The sequence below is a fragment of the Zeus faber genome (assembly GCF_960531495.2).
Source record: "Zeus faber genome assembly, chromosome: 16".
Lineage (NCBI taxonomy): Eukaryota > Metazoa > Chordata > Actinopteri > Zeiformes > Zeidae > Zeus > Zeus faber.
The window spans coordinates 4,937,332-4,960,454 of record NC_137202.1 but is presented as its reverse complement, the minus strand read 5'-3'; the positions used below and the strand labels follow the sequence as shown (position 1 = coordinate 4,960,454).

At 42.2% G+C, this 23,123-nt stretch overlaps 1 protein-coding gene across 1 annotated transcript in view; it reads right to left on the bottom strand.

Moving 5' to 3' along the window:
• Positions 1-20,438, bottom strand: part of lrmda (leucine rich melanocyte differentiation associated) — a gene marked incomplete at both ends in the record, with an annotated part of 279,972 nt that extends 259,534 nt beyond the window's left edge. Inside the window, 2 exons of the mRNA XM_080016765.1 lie at positions 19,531-19,631; positions 20,424-20,438. Of these exons, the coding sequence (XP_079872891.1) occupies positions 19,531-19,631; positions 20,424-20,438 (116 nt within the window). The remainder of the gene's footprint in view (positions 1-19,530; positions 19,632-20,423) is intronic.
• Positions 20,439-23,123: the final 2,685 nt, after the last annotated feature.

The window sequence follows — 23,123 nt, the reverse complement described above, 5'->3', positions numbered from 1 at the left end:
ATGTTCACAAAGAAGCGCATAGTTCATACTGATGGACAGGAGTGATTGATGGGGACTGGTAATATTAGATTATCTTAATATTAAAAAGAAAAGGTGACTTGTTGCGTGCGCGCAAGAGAGAGCAAGCGAGAGAGAGAGAGAGAGAACGGGTCTCATGACCAGACACGAGATCTTCCATCGATGTAACTTCCTCATTTGGAAGAGATCGCCCGGCGGCTTCAGCGAGGTTTCACTTCACGCACGTCCAGACTCCAGGCTCACATCCAGACCCTGACACAGACAAACACTTCATCATCATCATATATATATTTTTTTATTTGCGAGTCTGACTTTAATCGCACACTTGGGATGCCACGGGCTCCCCACCAGTTAATAAACTCATGACAACACTGGTTGTAAAATGTCCGGTAAAAACGTAATGTAATCGGTGTCCGCCCGAACACTGCGTAACACCGGTAACACCGGTAACCGCGGCAACCCCATCGCCCACACACAAAAAACTTCAACATAAACGGGGCCTCATAACTTTAAAGAAGTGGTCCACCGGTTGACCTGAAAGCAAGATCCACGGCGTGAGTAAAAATTATTTTGATGAGTTACAGTTTTTCACAAATGTTCACACACCAAAATTGGAACTTGAAACGCAGTCACTGAAAGCTGGAACTCATGCACCAAATCCTGAAGCCTGCAGAATTGCAAACACAATTTCTGCTTTACACTTTAAATTCTAAATCACAACACCAAGATTTATTTACCAACTGGCAACACCCACTCCTCACAGGTGTAAACACGAGTTGCTTAAACTGTTTACTTAGAAATCAGAGCTTTACTGTGCAGTAAAAAGGCCACAGGTGAGCTCTCCTGTTTTGGAGGAAAAAGGAGGTTCACACAGGTCATTTATTTTTTCTTACATTTTGCATTGGATTTTGTCTTTTTGTGTTTAGAGTTTTGAAAAAATGAGCCACTATTTTTTTTAATTTTGTTTTTTAAAGAAACCTCTTTATCCTACTGAATGGTTTTCTCCTGTTGGATATAGCGTTTTGCAAATACTGTAAATAAAAATGGTTTTGTTTCTGTTACTGTGTGTTGTTGTTTTTTTTGTTTGTTTTTTGTTTTTAGAGTAGATATACACTACTGTTACAACCTTTTACAACACTGAAAATGCATAAGGCATAAACCTCCTGATGAGATATTCATAGTAATGTTTTGTGTTGAGCACATCAGTTGTTGTTGGTTGGTGGAAAGTTATTTTCATATGATGGTGTGTTCATGTCATTTTGATATTAAAAAAACATTTTGGAAAGCGATGAAACAGTTCAGAATGCAGTGTTTGCTTTTAGCTCGGGATTTGTTTGAGATTTGTTTGTTTGTTTGAGTTTTGCATTTCGCGGTTTTGTGTTTTGTGTTTAGAGTTAGGAGAAAATGAGCCAAAGGTTCGGAAAACTTGTCAACAATTGTGAAAAACTGTTGTAAGGCAACCACAAATATTTGGCCACTGAAAATATTTGATGTATGCAAATAACAAAAAAAACAGCATACATATTAATCGGACAAATTTGTAAAAATGTTGAATATTTCGGCGAAGAATAGTCATTCCAGTGCATCGCTGTGAGTTCTATTGATAAGCCAGCGCTATATATGCCGAGTGAAACTGACAAAATAGATTAAATGCAAACTTCCTCAGGATTGTTTTCATTTCAAAGCTATCAATACACATACATTACAACATTACATGTTCTGAAGAAAGTTTGTTGAACCAGCATTTTCTATTCAAAATTGTAATGTTTATTGATACACGCTCTCATACTGCAGCTGCACATTATGCATGACTATTGTGGTATAAGTATGCGTTATAATTCAGAAATAATTTCACATGTGTTAAAGTAGCTCTGTGACTGAGTAAATATGCAAACACAAAATTCTGTGGAAAATCCCGAATAAAAAAAGAAAAAAGAAAAAAAGAAAAACCCAAATTTCACATTGATAAAATGTAAAAAGCCATCCTGGTCAAATGTTGTCAACACTTTATCTTCAGTCCGGATTTAATCGCACAAAATGCTGAAACATAAACAGATTTTTTTTTTCCTCCTTTTTTTTCATCTCATTTGACGCTTTCATCGGTGTCAAACACAAGAAAAATGGGAAAGTAATTGTGATCACGCCGTCGCTCCCTAACAAGCTGTGAATGCAAATGGCCGCCAGCTCGCGAGGAACAGACACGAGGCCTTCTGCAGCCAAGGACTTTGAAGAGAGAGGGATGAAGAGAAAAGGATCATTAATATCCCCACGGAGGATATGAATAACGCTGGGTGGGCACCACATTTGGGGGGGGGGAGCAGAATAGGTCGGAGCACAATTCCACACACATTTATTAAAAGCTCATTATCTGCAAGCGGCCGATCTGTTCTTTTTGTAAAATAAAAGGAAGGGAAAGCTTGTAATCCAAGGCGAGCAGGCAAGAATGAAAGGTGGAAGACATGAGGAAAATAGGGGAGTAGGTCAAGTCATCCCTCTCTCTCTCTCTCTCTCTCTCTCTCTCTCTCTCTCTCTCTCTCCTCTAATTATTGACAAAGCAGACAGGAGGGAGAATGAAATTAGACGAAGACATCCGCATTTCCTTTTGAATGGCGTTAAACCCCTGACAGAGTAACAGGATGGGAATGGAAGGTGGCTTCACTCCCGACAAAGTATCAAAACTGACAAGATGTTAAGCTGATTTGGAAACACAGAGCGTCTGGAGTAATTTGCCCGGACAAAAATTGGATGTCCCCGTCTAGGATTATCAAAAAAAAAATAAAAAATAAAAATAGAGAGAGAGAGAAAAAGAGATTTATGACTCAAAAGAAACAAATTGACACTCTCAAAGTGATTGTTCCGATGCAGACTCGCGTACTTTTCGGCGGAATTAGCTGATCCTGGGCCGAGCTGCGGCGCTCAGCGAGAAAGCGGCAAAAATAGCAAAGCATGGAACAATTTACGCCAGTCAATCTGCAGGAAAATCCCCTAAAATCCTTGATGACTTCAGTCCATTCATCGACCGCATATATCCATCTTCTCAGGGGTTGTCAGTAGGTCAGCGATGGTTCCAATATAAATGTCAGTTCCACTATCCAGAAAAAAAGCAATTATCAGCAGAGGACCATCAGCCCATGACATATTGAAATAGCACGTTTGAAAAAACAGACAATAACCAAAAGATATTTCCATTTATGGATCATTATTTAAATTGTCTCCCAAAATGTGTATGTGCCTAGTTATTATCAATGGAGAACAACCAGGCCAACATATTTGGCAAGTGCATTTTAAATAACAGACAATAACCAAAAGTTACCACCCTTTTATTACTTATTGTGTTATTATTTTACTCGGCGAGAACAATTTGTACGTGCCTCATAATTTTCAATCGAGAACGATCGAGGAAATACGTTTTGGTTATGGGTTTTTTGGTTTTGGGCGTTTTATTTTGAATGTGATCTTTATTGGTATAGTGCATTTGTGATGACAGAAAATAATCCAAAATGTATTTATTTTATTAATTATTGTCTACCATTTATATTTGCCTTGTAATCATCAATAGAGAACAAAGAGTCCATAACATATTGAAAAGAGTCCATAACATATGAGGATTGTGCCGTTGAAATAACAAATCATAAACAAGAGTTACCCCCCCCCCCCCCCCCCCGCTTTTATTAATTATTGTCATCATTTTAGGATTTTAATTGCCTTCCAAAATTTGTATGTGCCTAGTAATTATCACTGGAGAACGACCAGTCCAATATGTTGGACAAGTGCATTTGAAATAACAGAGAATAATAAAAAGTTAGTTCCTTTTTCCCCAATAGTCAATAGTGAAACGCCAGGGCAACATTCGGAAGCAACTTTGAAATAACAGATAAATAACAGTTATTTCCTTTTTTTTCCTTTTATTGATTATTATTTTAATTGTCTTCCAAAATCCGTATGTCCAGTAATTATCAACGGAGAGCAACCCGCCCATAACACTGGGATAGCACGTTGGATAAAGTTAGTTCCTGTTTTCCCTCCTTTTATTTACAGATATGTTATTATTTTAGGGGTCTACCACTATTTGTATGTGCCTTCTTTTAAATCTACCCAAGACCCCCACCCAGTTGCCATATTTCGCCTTTTCCAGGGAAAACATTGCAGACACAGGACTTGCATCACCAGCGCACCACGAGAGGCTTGATCGCGCAACCCCCCCTTCCCCGCTTCCGGATATTCTTTTCAATTTTGGGCACCTGGAGCCTCCTCCACTGGCTGAGCGACTTCAAAAAACACACCTCATAAAAAAATCAGGAGGCCCGTCTGACATGTGTCCCCCTGCCCTGATGGCATGCCAACACCAAAGGCCGTCATTGATTTTCTGTAACGCTAGGTCGGATTAACCCTCTGCAGGGATTAGCTGCCTGTGCAAGGCCTGGGGGTTCGCTATAAAACTAATAATTAATTTAAACAGCCAGGCCCGTTGAAGGATAGACTCGCTGCATGTTCCTCGAGTGGAGGGGCCTGAGTATGAATGACAGACTGTCTGGTTTTCCGTGGAAGGCGCAGCTACTTGCACGGGCCTACGCCGCATTGAAACACACGAGATGCTTCGCCTCACATCAATACCGTCTGCTCCTGATGGCCACGCCACATGTTTCGAAAAATAAAAATTTCCAAATGTGTGATATCGATAAGCGAGTGAACATCGTACAAAGGAGAAATCCTTTGTACGATGAGATGCGAGGGGGTTTTGGAGCCTCGCCTCACGCCGCTTTCCCGAAAGCGTCGCGAAAGATGCGAGCAGGTTCAGCTGAGATGGACGGTCAGAGGTTGACGGACAGAATCCTGCTCTTTATGCAGACTTTGCCGACCAACAAGGGAAGAAAAGAGGACTCAAGGCGCCGGCGGCAAAATGAGCAGCCGTTTGAGGAGCAACTTTCTCTGCATGGCCCAATAAAGGGCATCGCTATTAGATGAAGCACCTTCAAGCAAGGCTTCCCAAGCGGACGACGCCGACGGAGGCACGGGGACGGCTCCGTGACCCGCGGATAGGGCACCGCTCATAATCGGCGATCACTCTCAATTACCGCAGTCGTTCTTGCCAAGAATTAAACGCTTGATGCAACGAGACGTCTTCCCCAACTTTTCTTTGCACGTCAAAGTGCAAAAAAAACATATATTTAAAAATACATAGATTTTGGCAGACGCACCAGATGGGCGTGGACAGGCGGGGAGAGGCCGCAGAGTGCATGGCGGCCGGTTCCATGAGAGAATCTTTCATTTACAAAAAAAGGAAGAGCCATCCAAGGAAAGAAAAAGAACAAGCTCGGTCCACATTGGTTATGAAGTTAAGTTCACATTCCAACCTACTGAGCGTGGCCTTTTCTAACGTAATGCCAAGTAACATGAAACAGCAAACCTGGCCAAGCGCAAATTTACTACTCATATAGTCGGGAGTGGCGTGTGGAGCGCCTAAGTATACCTTCAGCGGCTTATCATTTTATTTGAATGCCATCGACATTTTAATCAATTAGCCGCTTTAATGTTTTCCGTAGAGAATACAGTAATCAAAGGCTACTTGGCCCACTAGTATACATTAGCAGCTCAACCGTGGGCAACCATAGCTTGAAGCATATCGCATAAATAAACATGAAGACAGTGTCCAACCGTGCCATCTGCTGCGAGGATGCAATGCAAAGCCTACTCTCAGTGCTTTGTGCGACTAAAGCAACGATATAAAATCATCCTGAAGTACAGCTATAATGTCTGTATGTACTAGCTCGTTGGATAACGGGAATTTACCTTCCGACAGTTCAAAAGGAACATTAACGTTGGAGGAAATGAATTTATGGGAAAATGCCAGTAAACCCCACCGAGGTCAGTATTACATGCCTCTTATGTCTTATAATGAAGAAAAGATTTTTCCATATCGCTCTACATTATACTATTAAAGGCAGGAATGCAATGCTTTGCATTTGCTAGATATTCAATTAACTGGAATCTTCAACTTTCACCCACAAATATGCATTTTTAAAAGGTTTCATTCATCCATTTATTATGTCATTTACTGAAAATGACGTTTATTGTTGGAACGTAACATTTGTGCAATAAAACTTTGGGCATGATCCGTACTTTCTTAAGTTGACATAAGTGTCCTCTGGTTGACCCAAAACCAGCAAGGAGAGCTACTGCGTCAGTTAAATGGATTTTGATGAGTTGCCCCAAATATTTGGCCACGGAAAATATTTGGCTAAAAATAGCAAAAAAAAATAAACAGCATACATGTTTTACCGAGGAATTAGTAGACATTGAATATTTTGAACGAATGGTTGACACTGTTATTGTTGTCACATTTTCATCCAAGAATATTGATTTAAGTGCATTAATATGAGTTATAATGATAAGGTTGTGTGAGACAAGTGAACCTGACAGAGCAATAAACCAACGCAAAATAGCCAACTAGGAGCTTTTTTTCATTTCAAAACTAACAATTTTGTTCGTTTTGTTCAGAAATTTTGTTGAAACACCATTTTTTTTAACTACAAATTGAATGCTGACTGACTGATGTTGTGCTAAAGGTGCACATCACGTTTGACTATTGTCAGTCCCAAACATAGGTGAAATAATTCCACATGAAATCAACAGCACATGTGCTTCATAACAAGCCATGTCGTAATAGGCCATATGCACATCCTTCTTGGGGTCAAACCAAAACAATAAAACCAGACACGGTGCACCAGTACTAGTACTACATCACCCCACTCCTGCTTTGTCAGAGTCCATCCCTTTTCGGCCGAGGTGTCAATAAAGGTTTCCAGCGCCTCAGAAGTTAAAGAGGCTTCTCTGGGCTCCACGGCTTTTATCTGACTGACACACACACGGCCCTCAGATCACGAGTCTGCCGGCCCTGTTGGCTCTGCCAGCCTGGGCTTCTCCTCCATGTGCGCCCGGTCCCTGTGAGCTTTCTTTACCCTCCTCCCATTGCTCTCCATCTTCCCTTTATCCCCTCTTCCTCCTACTCCTCCTCCTCCTCCTCGTCTTCCTCCTCCGACTCCTCTGTTTTACTGTTTGGTGTTTTGAAGCATCTGAGCGCAGACGTGTTCTGAGGTCTGGAGGACCCCAGGGGCCCCAGCTCCAGACAGAGGGTGGCGGGGGGGTAAAGAAACTCTCTGCCGCTGTGCCCCCAGTACAAAAACGCTCTCACCACCACCACCACCACCACCACCGCTGGGAGATGCACTTAAACATCTCCAAACGTCTGGACGGACAGACGAGATCAGAAGAGCTGTTTGGTCTGTTCACACCATCGCACTGTCAGTGGCTCGTATCAGCCAGTAGCTCACAGAGCAACAACAATGGAAGGACTCACTGGATTTGTGCTAATGGTCAGGCAATCGTTTTGTAACAAGGAGGGAAGGAGAAGAAGAAGAAGAAGAAGAAGAAGAAGAAGAAGAAGAAGAAGAAGAAGAAGAAGAAGACTGTCGTTCCGAGCTACTGGTGGCTCCAAAATGAAGGGTTCTTCTTTTTTCCCTTCTCCTTGTTTTCCAGCGTAGACATGGCAGCAACATACTGAAGACATAAAACATTCTGCCACTGTTTCTTATCTAAATATGTGTCGGGTTGGAGAAGAAAAAAAAAATGAGGCAACAGCCCACTGATGTATTGCAGCCTGTCTGGCCATCAAAACATATTTTTCTGCTGATAGACGTCATCTACACTACAAAAAACATGATAGCTGGCTCCTGGGGTCATTCCAAAATACACATCTTTTCTTTATGCTTTTTGCAACAGAAACACGCAAATGTGGAATCTCCATAAGTGGAAATAGTACAAAGGAGAAGAAGGAGCAGATGATTTGAGAGAGGAGGCTATCCCCCACGAGTAAAAGCCAGGTTGGCGTCCGATGCGGAGGTTCTTGGGATGGCATGGTGGCACGGACGAGCATCGAGAGGTTGTTTTTTTTTTTTATAGGTGGAAGCTGTGAAAGATTTGGGTTTACCTGCAATGGGAAATGAATTACAGCTGGGGTAGGAATGTGGCACAGCTGTCCGCGGACAGAGATGGTTAAAGCGCTGCGCGGGGCGCAAGCACACCGGAATAGGCGTCACCCGCAAGAGGTCAGGTTCGGGGGTCTGAGACGACTGCGACGCAGGCAAAGTAGGGCGCCCACATTTCATTTTCCCACCCCACTGGTGGCCCGCCATCTTGGAACACGACCCAAGACATCGGGGTTAAGGGGGATGATCTTTTCTTTTATATCCATTTGATAATGATTAGGCCTTCCCAGGCCTGTTTGTTGCAACACTCATCCACCTGCGTTTTATGGTGGAATTTGTTCATCTACTGACAACATTTATCATTCATACCTCCCTCCCCACTCCCACCCTCACCCCCAAACCCTAGCCCGCAATCATCCTCTAAAATCTTGGCATGAATCCGGCCGTATCTGTCTTCACTTTTCACCCCTGGTTCTGCAGGAGAAACGAGACGGGATCGAGAGCCACGGAGCAGCCGAAACTGCCCAGACCGTACAAGAGGGAACGACTTTGTTCCCGTTCCAAAATGGGCTCCAAATCGCCCCCCCCCCCACCCCCATTTGGGAATCTCCACGCTTTCATCTCCGTGCTCGGCGCTAATATTTTCCATGCCTTTCCTTTGCTTACATCATCAATCTGGAGGATGGATAAGTGTAATGGGGTGAACATAAATGTTTTTCGAATTACGGACTCAAGAGGGGACACGGGTTGTGTCTTCAAACCCAAAGTGCGTCGTACTTCGTCTTCCAATCCTTAATTATTTTCTCATATGGAGGAAATATTGGCCTGCTAATGGTGGGCTGCCATCTTAAATAACTCCGGATGAGTCCTGGAAAGGGGAAAGGGTGAAGAGAGGGTGCGGTTTTCCAGCATCCAAACGCCATCCACCCAAAGCTGGAAGCGTCTCATTGACAGCCAAGTGCCACTCGCAATCATCTTCCCTGTAATAGTCGGGTAAAAATACAGCCCCTCCTGTCAAAATTTGACTACCCAAATTAACTCCACCCAGATCATCTATTTACCAAACATGTCGCTGATGAATTATAGATCAGACATTTTTCCTTTTTTTTCCTCTTTCACCCGTATTTACATGGTGTTTCTGACGAATTTGTGGCTTACTTGTAAAGTATTTAACAAGTGTTTAAATATGTACAAGAGTCAACATGTTATCCGGAGCATGCAACGTACTCTAGATATTTATTCAACATCAAAAAGATCCCGACCGTGCCCATAAACATTAGCGAGACATAAGAGCGGTTTGTTTTTCACTTGCCAAAACAGAAAAAGGGAATGTGTCCACCAGGGCCCCATCAGGTCAAGCCATAAAGATCCATCTCTGCTAAAACACTAAGGAAACATATTGTAGATTTTAAGAGCCTTTTTATTTAGCCAGACTGTGTACTAAAACTAATTGGATTTCTGTCAATGGAAAAAATATATATCCCTGGGATGGCTTTGAACTCAATAGCTTGGGGGGAGCGAGACCTCATGCCACATGCCAAGCACCAGAGAGGAAAATTAAATCGGCGGTAAACATAAAATATTAAAATAGCATGGTATCAAATTTGAGAAAAATGATGTCAGCCCCGCTCATTGCGTCCAGCGAAGCAGTGAATTAAGCTATATTCAGTGGGTGATAATTGAAATCATAGCTGTAGTCATTACCACTGACAACTTTCTAAATAATACTCAATAAATCCTTTCTTTTTCGTTGCAGGGTCCCCGTGACAGCTGGAAGTGCTGAAAAAAATAAAGTGGAGAAACAGAATATCTTTTCCCCGACCCCCCCCCCCCGACCCCCACTCTCACTTATAGCCAATAAAATGTCAGCTTTTATTCTCCTCCTCCAAAGTGTTGGCTCCATGTCAGCAGGGCCCTTCTAAAGCTCTGCCACTGCGAGCTGAAGGCTTGTAAATCTCTATGTCAGTGGCACGCCATCCGTCTTGGGATATACAATAAAAAATGTGACGCAGTCATAAAAGGAATGCCATCGGTGCCCAGTATATATAATGTGAACAAAAGGAACATAAAGATGTTCTATTCCATTCAGATTCCTAAACCACAAGGGGGGGGGGGGGGGGGGGGGGGTCCCGGAATGCACTGACGGAGGCTCCTGACGGTGATTTACAGAAGATTCCTGTGCCATCGGAGGGCTTTTGTGGTGTAAGAGAGGGACAGATATTTAAACCGGAGAGGTACGGTAGAGAGGATCTGTGACACCAAAAAAAGACTCACTAGTACAACTTCAAACTAGCCATGTTCACATCCACTTTTTATATACTGTATATAGGTCAATGGAGATTGAAGACTTAATTTAGCCAATGACTTTCTTACAGACTCTGTAAAGTCTATGTGAACCCAATGTCGTGCTAAGGTACGGTAGAGCCCAGTTTACCTCAACCCGACTTATCCAAATTTACCATCAACTGGACCAGCTTTTTCTCCACCTTTCCCCTTAGCTACGTCAATCAGATATTGGGCAATGGTAACAGCAAAGGGTTAATATTATTACCTCTGGTCAAATGTGGATTGCAAACATCATGGTCAGAGAAAATGGTCGCAAACCACGCATTTTATTCTTTTTTCTGAGTTTAATTGACCCTTTTGCACTTCTGCAAATCAGCTATTTGGGCTACAGCCACACTAACGTAAGAGACTAGAAACAGGAAGTTGTGATGCTTCAGGGTCAAGACACTTGGAGGGTTTACGAATGCATTTGGATGTACTGCATTTTAAATAAATATGTGAATCTAATATTATTAAAAACATGCAGAAAGACACGCGTGACTATAATGTGATTTAAAGGGGGGGTTTTTTGTGCTTAAAGGTTTGCCCTATTTGAATGCATTGGAGCACAGTGAGAAGGTGCAGCAGAGTGGTAGGTTTCTCAATAGTAAGTGTTCAGTGTGGTTGTTGCTGTGAACTGTTATAAATGATGGGAAACAACAATTCATTAAGGCCTGGTTTGAGAAAACAGCCGCCCAATACTTTAAGTTCAATTGAGGAAGGGTATAGCGTCATATTGTACCATGGGTGTTCACATACTGTATATATGTTGACAAAAACAACTGACTGTAACGGCACAAACCAAGCACCGCTCAGCACGACATCCTTGGAGGTAAAAAGGAGGTACAAAGGGGGTAGAAAGGAGGTTCAAAGGAGGTGGAAAGGAGGTGGAAAGGAGGTAGGACGTAATCTGGATATAACGTCATTGATGTGGTTTGTCCATGAGAGAAAACAAGGTGGATCCAACAATACAAGATTGCCATCTTACGAAAACAACAGCACATGACTGGACTTTGAGGAAGTTTTTCAACAAACTGGTCAAGTAGTTATTTGGCGCTATTGTAAAAATAAATATTGCTTTGCAGCAACTTTTGGTTTTATCAAAAGGCAAAATAATTCCATATTCAGTTTATTAGACATTAGACCCACCGACCTAAGTAACACAATGAACACAAAAACGTATTTGTCGTCTACGGACTTCACCGTTGCATTGATGATGTGACTTGTTGTCCTCCGCAGATGGAAAACTGGCCTCCGAAATTACTTAAAAGACAATTCTCAGGGCGACTCAAATTGCAGAGACGGAAGAACACGACAACCCATCAATTACGCATAACTCGTACTCCATTTTCCTGAGCTCCCTGTCACTGAAGCACTTTCCCAGTGGTCCATCCCTTTATGATGAAATATTTCAACGCAAATTAAAAATAAAAAAAAATAACAGAGGGAATTTTCGGCGCCATCAAATAATAGTAGCCTGGCGTCTATATGAATAGGTTATTTCCTGCCAAAGCGTGTCTCTCTCATCTCCCTGGTTTGAATCTGTTAGAGATGGGGATGCCCTGTATCTTACCTAATTTGTGAGATACAGATCAGGTTATCCTGGAAATATTGGCCTAAACAGCCTAAACAGGCTAATAGATCGGATATGGAATATATTTCCTCAGCCAAACGGACACCATTACTGTACACACATACACACACACACACACACACACACACACACACACACACACCTACACACACACACACACACACACACACACCCAAACACAAAGTCTATATATTACTAGATAAGTGATTTGAGAACTTCATATCGCCAGTGTTTCATATCCTCTCCTTCTTGCTGACACTCTATCCACATGGTGGCACCTCGGCAGATTGAAATCTTCGATTGAAAAGACAATGACAGCCTCTCTCCCCGTTGTCACTTCTAATTCCAACACCAGTCTAATGTCTGGCACGGGGGCTCCTGCCAATAAAAAAATAAAAAAGTAAATGAAAAAGGAAAAAAAGGACGCCCAACCTGCCCTCGTCACCACCCACCTGCAGTCTACCTTGCCGGGGCGGGAGAGGAGCGCTTTGTCTGCACGACACTCATTTGTCGATTAGGGGAGCCCTTCCCGCGGTGACACGCAGCGACTTGAAAGACGGAGACGCTGCCTGTGACGAATTTACAGAGACAGATGAGTGAGGCATGAGCGGCGGAGTAATACTATAATGTGCTTTAGATATGAATATAAAGCGACGCGGCTGACAGGCCATACACGGTTTTTATTTCATTTCTCAGTGTTCCAGGCCTCCCTACTTTGTCTTCTTTGTTCCCTTTTCATCAGACTACTTACCTCTCATTTTGACAGCCGGGCGACGTTTAGAGCACTTTCGTTTTAAAATACGAGTTAGCATACTTGATTTGTCATCAAAATGCAAAACGGCTGCCACACACACACGCACACACGCACACACGCACACACGCACGCACAAAACTGGGGAGTTTATCTGCAATGCAAAAGTCCAAGATGAGCCCCTCTTTCCACAGCTTCTAGAGGATAATAGTGGCAGGCTGGATTTCGACAATAACGTCTAATCTTGGGAGGCCATGTGCTCCATAAAATTATAAAAACTACATTTGACAATAATGTTAATATTAAAATGTTAATATGTGCTTAAGATCACACAATGAGTCCCACGCATCAGCTTTAGACGCAGGGAAGGGTCACACAAAATGGCAACAATAACTTTGCCATGCCGACATATCGGAAACATCTGGGCCATCTTGTGACACTGTGTCCCCTAGTTGCCCTGTCAACCACTTTTAATCTATTAAAAAATAAATATATAAGCATGGTAAGAGACGTAGGCGCATGTCCTAAGGAAACCAAGGACAACGTGTTATCCAAAAATGGTGAAACAGCTGAGGATAGGATCATTATCACTCAATCATAAAGATCATTCAAATTCGGCAAGCATGGCTCTAATGCATGGCTGGCAGTCAAGCAACCTCTTCTAAAAGTTGGCGCTGGGCCGTATGCATTGTGAAGGAAAAAGGATAAAGCTTAAGTCTCACAGTAAGTCTCATCTTTCTTTGCCATGACATTTATGTATTGCAATGCCATTTCAGATTTTGTCAAAAAGTAAGAAGCCGTTTTCCTGCCTCGTCGAAATGCACACAGGTTTTTCGTGATTCACAGACGTATGAACCTTCACAGACATATAAACCCCTTGAAGCCTCCGGTGCCCTACAGGTTATAGATGCATCAACTAGTGGTGTAATGGAATGTAGTTGATCCGTACGGGTCGTCCCACCCGCGGTTTGGCTCGCACGTGAACCGTGGCTCAATTGCAAAATGTAACCATCACAGTGAAATACAGTTTTACTGCTGCTGTTACTTTTGAAAGTAATAATTCCCTAAATCTGGACGCAGAGTTGCAGTGAAAAGAAGATAGAGCACACAGATGCGTCGCTCTATGTTGCTGCTGCTTTGTGATGTGTGGTGAATGAGCTGCTGTATGTCACCGCCATGCGTCTGCACGTCATATTGGAGCGGACAAGAGCTCAGCTACTAAATAAATACCATGGGTATTGTGAATGCAGAGTTCTCTACAAAAGCGACTGTAACTCGCTGAATGCTGAACCAATTTTCATGAAATTTGGCTTGTTACTGTGGTAGTTTCGGCTACCACACGCCACCCGCCAAGTGGTGTTTCCGGGGCCCTCTGGCACAGAGACACAGATGACGATAGGTTGTAGACACCAGTTTATTGTCGAGAGGAGGCTAGGTGGAATTAGCCAGGAGCAGATGGAACATGTCATGACAGGGCTCCTATCCTGAGTGAGTGTGAAGATGGGGGTTTTAACCTGCTGCTTGTTAGCCCAACCAATGAGCAACTGGTATGCAGCCACCCTGACCCAATCACCTACATCCAGGTCAGGTGTGGCTGCGCAAACCATCCCATCTCCACACCACAGCTACAAATGTGAGAAATTGAACATGATACTGGTTTCTTACTGGAATTAAATTCAGTTACTGGGGATGGATCTAATCATATTTTCATTCACTACCATCTTTAAAGGAAGAATGTATCATGCGTGCCTCATATTGCACTTTCATTTCATTTGATTGAATATTTTTCATATTTTAAGATTTGATTTAAACATTGGACATCTTAAATGTTGTTCTCATTTAAGACCATGGAAAAAAGCTCCTTGCTTTAAGGTTTTACAGAATAAATGGAAAGCAAAGTTATATTTGTCTCCCTTTCTTTATTGTTTTTTTGCTGATCCGAAAAGTGATAAGATCCGTGGCTCAAAACCGTGATACGATCCGAACCGTGGGCTTTGTCATCCGTTGCACCCCTGGCATCAACCCCCTGGGGTAGAAGTTGAAGCAATTGCAGCCACACGGAGGAGACTCGCGTCAATACGCCAAATATTCCCAGTCACCAAAAAGTGTAGGCAACTGACCTGAAAATAAGTGGACAACGGAATAAGATTCTAGTCAGTTCTGCGGCAAACAAATCTCATTGCGAATCGCACTGTGCAACACATTGATGAGACACCCTGACAGCACAGAGCCGAGTGGGAGAGGTAGAGGTGTGACAAGCTGCTAGCACGACTTCATCCTTCCATTACCCGGCCAGACAGTCACCATTACGCTCATAGGAAGACAGACGTGCAAACACAAACACTACACACGAGCACATACACACACACACACACACACACACACACATACACACACACACACACACATACACACACACACGCACACACACACACACACACACACACACTCACACAGTAGAAGATGATACAGTAGCTCAACTCCTACTGTGAATCATTGTCATGTTGCCTCATGAGCACCATCGATTGACTTGGCAGAAATGAGCATAGGAAGCTGAACAATGTCTGGCAATGTCTCCCACTCGATTTGAGTCAAACTGTGAAGAGGTGCATCTCCCAAAGGGAGCCCACTCTGTTTCACGAAGGTGGGAAGATAAGTTTACACATGTCGTCAAATTGGGGTCATACTTGTAGTTAGGGCGATACTGATACCATGGGTGCCACGATTCCAATTTGAAAATTTATCAAAATGAGTGTTCGATTTTGAACTTCAAAATCACAAGTAGGTTCGCGATTATCCCCATGTTTTTGTAGGTAATATTGTGTGGTTGCCATATTTGGGCAGGAAATATCTAGTCTTCTTAAGGCTATATACTGTATATAAATTACATTTTACAAAAAAAACAGTAATGCCACTACATAAATACCTATTAATACCTAACACCTAAACAACATAATAAACATTATTTATTTAATCAGCCTATCCCCGGCACCGGCACAGCACCGCCAAGGATTCCCTTACAATTTTCTAATTTAATGAAACACTTTGAATCTAAATTACTACTGTGCTAATGTGATGTGCTGTGTTAATTGTGGAGGCCAATATCGACATTGCGATAAATACACAATTAATTGTGCAGCCCTATTCTAAAGTCTTGTTTTGATAAAGCTCTTAACTGTTTAAGTATGTTGTTTAAATATTCTCATATCTTTGTTATTATTTATAATTGTTATTAGTCAAATAAAAGTTACTTTTTGAGATACAAGTGTTTTTCTTTACAACGGCCATTCAATGCGGAATTTTTTTTTATCGAAAATCGAATCCAGACCATAATCATTCAAATAAATAATATAATCATCATTGTCGTCTGAGAACAGTCCAAAAAGTTCCCGAATCTGCGCTCTACGATATGCGGGGACGTTTGGAGTGGACAGAGGGATTCACCGATTCTTTCTTTCATCGTTCTCCTTTCGCGGGGATAGCAGCCACGCCGGGCTCAGGTTGGAAGGAGGGCGAGTTCGAGTTCAAGTTGGTGTTTGAGGAAGACCTGCCGCGTCAGCTCCGGGGGGCCTCGTCCCCACTGCGCACCGCCCAGCCGGAGAGAGCTGCAGCCGGGGAGAGAGTGTAGGAAGCCCCGGCGCACCTGGACCCCAACACTGGTCAGACTTCATGTTTGATAATAACATGTGTAATATTATATGTGCATAATGGATTGGCGCGACGACTCTTTATGGGATTCAGACATGGAAACCCCAGGTGGAGTATCCTTTAGTACAACTAAATATGCCACATGGTACGGTCGGTCACACACCGCCGGCGCACATGTGCTGGCAGCAGCCTGCCTGAGAGTGAGGCTGGGGAGGGGCGAAAGCGCACCGCTGTAAAGGAAAGGGGGTGCGCTGGATTTATACCACAAGACAGAGCGAGAGCATCATTGCGAATGTGGCACAATAAGTTTTATCTCAACTATCTTGTTTACATAATCATTGGGAGCTAAAATCTGAATTTTAAATACAATTTGATTTATTGTGCAGCCCTTCAGCAGCAGCACAAATCATGACGAAGCATACTGTAAACCGGAGATAATTGCGCAGCTTTACCTTTTCCAATATATTTTGGAAACACCACGTCAATGGATGGCGCTTCTATTGAAAACTCTAACTCTTACTGTCCCTCAAGGATGTGGAATTCAGAAGTTGTGGGAGGGAGAAGCGATGCTACGGCTCTCCGTCGCTCTCTTGCTTGGGTATAAAATATCACATGTGGAGCTGCTTATTGAATTTCACAGCTCCACCCAGCCAAGACGTTGGAACGTCAACGTCATGTGAGGTCCTCAAGACTCCAAGATACAATTTGAGAAAAGGGAGGGACTGATGATTGTACAGTTCTGTGTTGCTATGCTTCAACGGAAAGTATAGGTGTGTGACCACACAAGCATATGACCAACTTGGTCGACTTGGTCACGGTGTGCTTTGAAGCTATGACACTACAGTTTACCTGTCCCTATATAATGACTCCTATATAATGTCCTGTCCCTAGGTACAGCCTATAGAGAGAGGTCACAGAGACCAGTCTGACTCCATCTTGTTGGAACCTGCTTTGTGACTTCTCCCAAGTTTCTCCAGGCCCCCCTTTTCCACCGCAGGAACCATTCACTAGAAACTCTGGAAAATTAGGCCTTTATCCCACAGCAGGAACAAGGTTAGCTAGTTCCCGCAAATTGGATAGTTCCTGCTCCCAGAAAAGTCCGCACAAGTGAGGTGGTACTTTTCATGGGGAACGGGAACCATCGGGGTGGAGTCTGTAGTACTGAACAACGTTGGCAAAGAAAGCTACGCAAGGACCGTCAACACGACCACCGTAGCCCAAGCTGATTAAATGCTCATTTTTTGCGCGTAGTACTCCCTCCGCTTTGCTAAATGGAAAGCGGGAGCCCAAAATACAGCGACAGATGCGACCGGCGCGTGCCGGTTCCTACACACGGTGGAAATCAGCCACCGACTTCCATGTCTAGCTCCTTGCCATCGTGTGGCAAAGTGGCTTACATGTATAAAAAACGAACATAGACGCCTCATAATGTCCATTCAAACAATTACAAGGAATGTTTTTTCAAACATCAACCGTAAAATCTCCCAGGTCTCCGTCTGGACATCCCATCGACTCAAAAGACAACAATTTAAAAATGTTAACAGAGTTTCTAAGGGATAGGATGATGAAGAAGGATGTAAAACAATATATTCTCCCTCAATGTATAACTTACTGATATCAGCCCCAAACGGTCAGACCAGCGCCTCTGCAGCGCTTCTCTGCTCCCACCATCCTTTGAAGTCCAGTAATGATATCTGACATTTAAGATTCCCCACTTAACCGAATTGAAAATTAATGATGAATTAGTAATATCTTGAGTCATACATTTTTTATTCTAAACATCAAGTTCTTAATGCGACATATTCGGGGGCAAGAAACATAATGCTGTCCTTGATCTCCCTAAAACCAACACACATTAGACTTGTTTCAGTCAGCTTCCATGAGGCCCTTTCTGGAACATGACAAGCTACGGGAGATTCCATGTCTGACGGAGGTTTCTGCACCATGCAAATGAGGCTTACTTAGATCAAAAGTCCCAGAGCGTTTAGCCGGCGTAAGGAATAGCTCAAGGAAAAAAAAAATGAAAGAGCAGGTTGAGAATACAAATGACTGCCAAACAATGTTGCTTTCCCACCATTAGACCCCGAGATAGGCAATTGAACAGGAGTCCAGCAGTAATTTTAAGTACTATAACACATTATGACGCCATTCATGAACCGCTCTTTATTGTTAGCTGTTTAATAACACTTCTGTGAAACAATACGGAACACCCCCCGACCATTCACTCCCATGCCAATTGAGGGTGAGTGCAGGTTGTACATTAAAATTAACATTTCTTTTTTTTTTTTTTTTTTTTTTGCCACTCAAGTGGTCACTCGTGTTTTAAACGTGGAATACACTTTGACGCCGAAGGCAAATTAAAAGGTGAATCAAATTCCAGTGAGCCACAGTTCATTTTCCAATTGCGATGGTTCATTAAGAATATTAATGCCTTAATAACCTCACATTTATGCACAGCACACTGGGACCACAGTTGGACTTAGCAATTATTGATGTGACAGAGCCGGGCGTACAGAAAATCAATTAGCTGGAGGACCACACATCTACAGCTCGGATAACTGCCTGGAGACGGAGGTTTTCACACAGCAGCGATGCCGTCTTTCCAGGGAGCTTCTGGGTCCGACTGGCCCCGAAAAGGTTGTTCATTAATTTTATTTTTTTAGAAACAAAGGTCTCTGTTACCTTGCTGTCGACTATGATAATAACGATAATCTATTTTGTTGTGACCCTTTGTGTCTTGCGTCCTGCTCTGAAGAAGCCGACACTGGGCTGAACCCTCATGCTCTCTAGGAGGATCTTTTTTCTTTTACTCGCCTCTGAATTATATCTATCACTTGTATTGATTATACCTTTTATCAGTCAGCACAGTATCAGCGCTTCGATGTCTCATGATAGCGTGACCACCGCTGCACCTATACTTGGATTCAATGCTGAGGTAGACTTACCTGCCAGGACCGGGTCTACAGTGGCAGGTGGGATGTACATTTAAATGTTATTTATTGTTAATTTGAAAAGAAAATACCTCAAACTTTCTAAACGATGGATGCTGAACTAATATTATTAAGACTCAAAACTAATATTTGAATCCCAAACGAAAGTTTGAACCCCAAATGTTGTTTACCTCCAGCCTTTGCTATGTTATGTTGAGTCCACGACGAGAAAACAGAACATAGAAACACAATCAGTCGCCACTCCTCATCACCTCCTACCTGAGCTGGTTGAAGCTGAGGTCCAGCCTTCGTGCAACGTGACCGTACGTGTCACAGAGGAAGTCGGGGATGTCCGTAGAGTCATGACCGATGTAGGATATCTTCAGATGAAAACACAATGTACATAGGTTGAGGAGCAGAGTAACAGAGCAGAGATTGCAATTAACTTAAATTGAAAAAAAGGAAATAATAATAACTGTTGTGGACAATGGAGATCTATTCATGTATAGGGGCCCAGTATTAATAATGCCTGAAGAAAAAAAGATGCCAGTTGACATGTCATCCTTCAAGTTTTCAGGGTTTTGTTTTTATTGTCATTGTAATTAATTAATTAACAACAAAATAATATATGTATAATAAAAAAAAAATAGAAAAAAAAATTATATATATATATATATATATAACAAAAATATATAAATGTGTGTGAACAACTTAGAAAAGAAAAGAAAAGTGAGGTGGTCTAACAACATGAGATAAACACAGTGGGATGGAGATGGCAGAAGTGGCAGTGCAACCTGACAGGAAAGTGAGCATTAACTACATACATTACTAGTCTGTGGGAGTATTGGACTACTTTTTTGTTTGTTTTTATTATTATTATTATTATTATTATTATTATTACTATTATCATTATTATTATTGTTATTATTATTATTGTTATTATTGTTATTGGAGTTGCTTTGCAGAAGATGCCCGTAGATTCAGTCACATGACTCTGGTTGTGACAGGGTGAGAGCCACTCTACTTTGTACACATTCAAAGTTCAATCCTTGTAAAAATAATAATAATAATAATAATAATAATAATAATAATCACTCCCTCCGAAACATTCCGCCCTGCAAAACCGCAAAGCCAAAGACGGACCAAAAGAGTGACGTCATAATTCCACTTACCTGCGTGCCATTCATTGCGACCAGTGAGTCGCTGTCAGCCCTGATCCCCGGCGCTGACGTCATGGGAACGGCGACGAAAAGCGGCGTAGTCTGAACCGACACGACGTGAACTGCGTGACTTTGGGGAAAACTCGTCTCCACGAAGCGAAACTTTCCCTTTTCAAACGGTCTCCTTCCGCGTGCTGCCGCGGGTCAGCTGACTGCCGCTGCGGAAGCACGTGGTGCGGATGGAGCCGCTGCTGTGCGTTATGGTGAATGGAGGACAACGAGGCGGTGTTTATCACTCTGTAATGGCCTGTTGGCAACTGGGAAATGTAAGTCATGCATGTTGTGGATGAGGTTTGTTTGTTGGCTGATTTATAGTTTCTGAATAATTATTATGGATTCTTCTTCTTCTTCTTCTTCTTCTTCTTCTTCTTCTTCTTCTTCTTCTTCTTCTTCTTCTTCTTCTTATTATTATTATTATTATTATTATTATTATTAGGGGTCCAGCCCACAGGACCCCTAATAATTGGGAAAAGCTACAAGGTCATTTGTACTGGTTTCTGCCCTATGCAAATGAGACCTCGTAATAATAATAATTGCTCTGATATTTATTATTGTTATTGTTATTCTCCTTGGCACTTTTCGGCTAAAAGTGTCTGGAACAGGACAACCGCTGGAGCTACAGACCCGGTTGAGCTGTGGTCAGAACCGGGCATCGCAGACACCTTGTGGTTCAAGTTTCCTCCATAATAATCTGCATAAATTGGAGGAATTAGTGGGGGAAAACAATTACATTTGACCGGAAGCAGCTGAATGTTCGTGCATCCGCCGCACCCGTGGTGTAGAATCCATCACTCGGGTTACATTACATTGCATTACATTTAGCAGACGCTTTTATCCAAAGCGACTTACAGTTGTTCAATCACCGACGGACGCAGCCATCAGGAGCAATTAGGGGTTAAGTGTCTTGCTCAAGGACACTACAGCATGCTAGCAGGAGGAGCCTGGGATCGAACCAGCAACCTTTAGATCACTAGACCACTAGACCACCAGCTCAACCGCCTGAGCTCCCATCCAGGTTACCAGGTTACAACACGGTTACACAGTTGTGTAGGTGTCTGTGTATCGTCTTACCTGCTTGATGTCGGTGGAGCTGTTCCACTGATATTTTCTCTTTTGCTCTTTTTGTAAACAAAGGAATTCTGTTCTCATCCAACCCAGTGTTAGATTCGACATTGTGTCCCTCCTTACTTTGCGGGATTCGAGGAAGTAGCAACATACAAACTGCAGTAGTCCATGATGCGGTTCATGATGAAAACTAGGACCCAGAAAATTGTAAATAATCACAGAAAGACGTCAACCTTTTCGGGATTCAAAAAATATTAAAATTGTAGGAGTCCATAATGCGTTTCACAATGTGCAAAACGATCACCTGCCCGTCACTGAGAGTGCAGCTCTTTTTCCACACGCAACACGGTGAGTTAAAACAATGAGAATTTCTGGTTTACAGGAAAAGATAGACGTTTGCTTTCAAGACATTTCCTCTTTATGTAGCTACCAGCAGCTAAACGTAGCGAGCTTCAATTGAAGATGGAGAACGCATTAAATAGTGACGAGTCTTTTCATAATAAGTCAAATTCCATTTGATGTTAATGTCCAATCAATGTTGTCTGTATTGCATTACAGACAATCTATTTAATTGTGTTCTGGAATTGTAGGTTGTAAGCACAAGAAGTGTAATAAAATACAAATTGAAAGTAACATGGATTTATTATGTTTGTGATATAACATAATTGTATTGAAATATCTGTATTTATTCTGTTCCTGTTCCAGATTGCGAAAAGTAGCCGAAAGTCTAACGCAATAAAAAAGCAACTGCCGAAAAACAACCGGTCTTAGAGGTCAGTCACACTCTTCTAAAGAGTAAGTGGAATTCAAAAAACTTTGAAAAAAGCTATGAAACACAAATTGGAAAAAGCACCGGAAATAACCATTAAATAAAGAACAAAAATAAATATTGAAACTCTATCTATGAAAAAAGCTTATGTAGATGAGAAACCTTTATATATAACTGTTGATATCCCAGACATATCGGTCTTAAGAGGCTCATTTCTTCAGTGTTATGAGGTGGTGGGAACAGGAAATTTGCACATGGACCCAACTGATTTGTCGTTTATGCATAAACCTCCCAGTTCTGAATTACAACTTACTGTGCACGAAGTTGCAGGCTTCCGACCACAAAGACGTGTTGGTTACAATTTGTATTCACATAAGTAACATGTATTTTCAGACCTCTATAAATTACATACTTCTGTGTAATTAAAGTCGTATTTGTTGTGAAAAAAGTTATAAATGTCACTGATGTCATTTTTAGGTTGGAGAAATACATGTCAAACTAATCAAGATGGCTTTGACAACCAAAATAGTGTATGTTCGTGGAGAAAACAGGGAATTACTGGAGTGTAACGCTGGTGACATGACGATGGGAATGAAGCTCAGCCTTTGGGGAGACCAAATTAAACTTGTGACGAAAGGCCAATCATACCCAATTAAGATGCTGAGGGGACTGGTCTGTGCTACAAGTACGAAGAACACGATCATTCTAGCGAGACCCAACGTAGATATGAATGAAAAATAATGAAACAAATAATGAAACCGATGAAACAAACTCCCAGAGGAGGAATTGTTATAAATAGTGGGCATAATAACATCCAC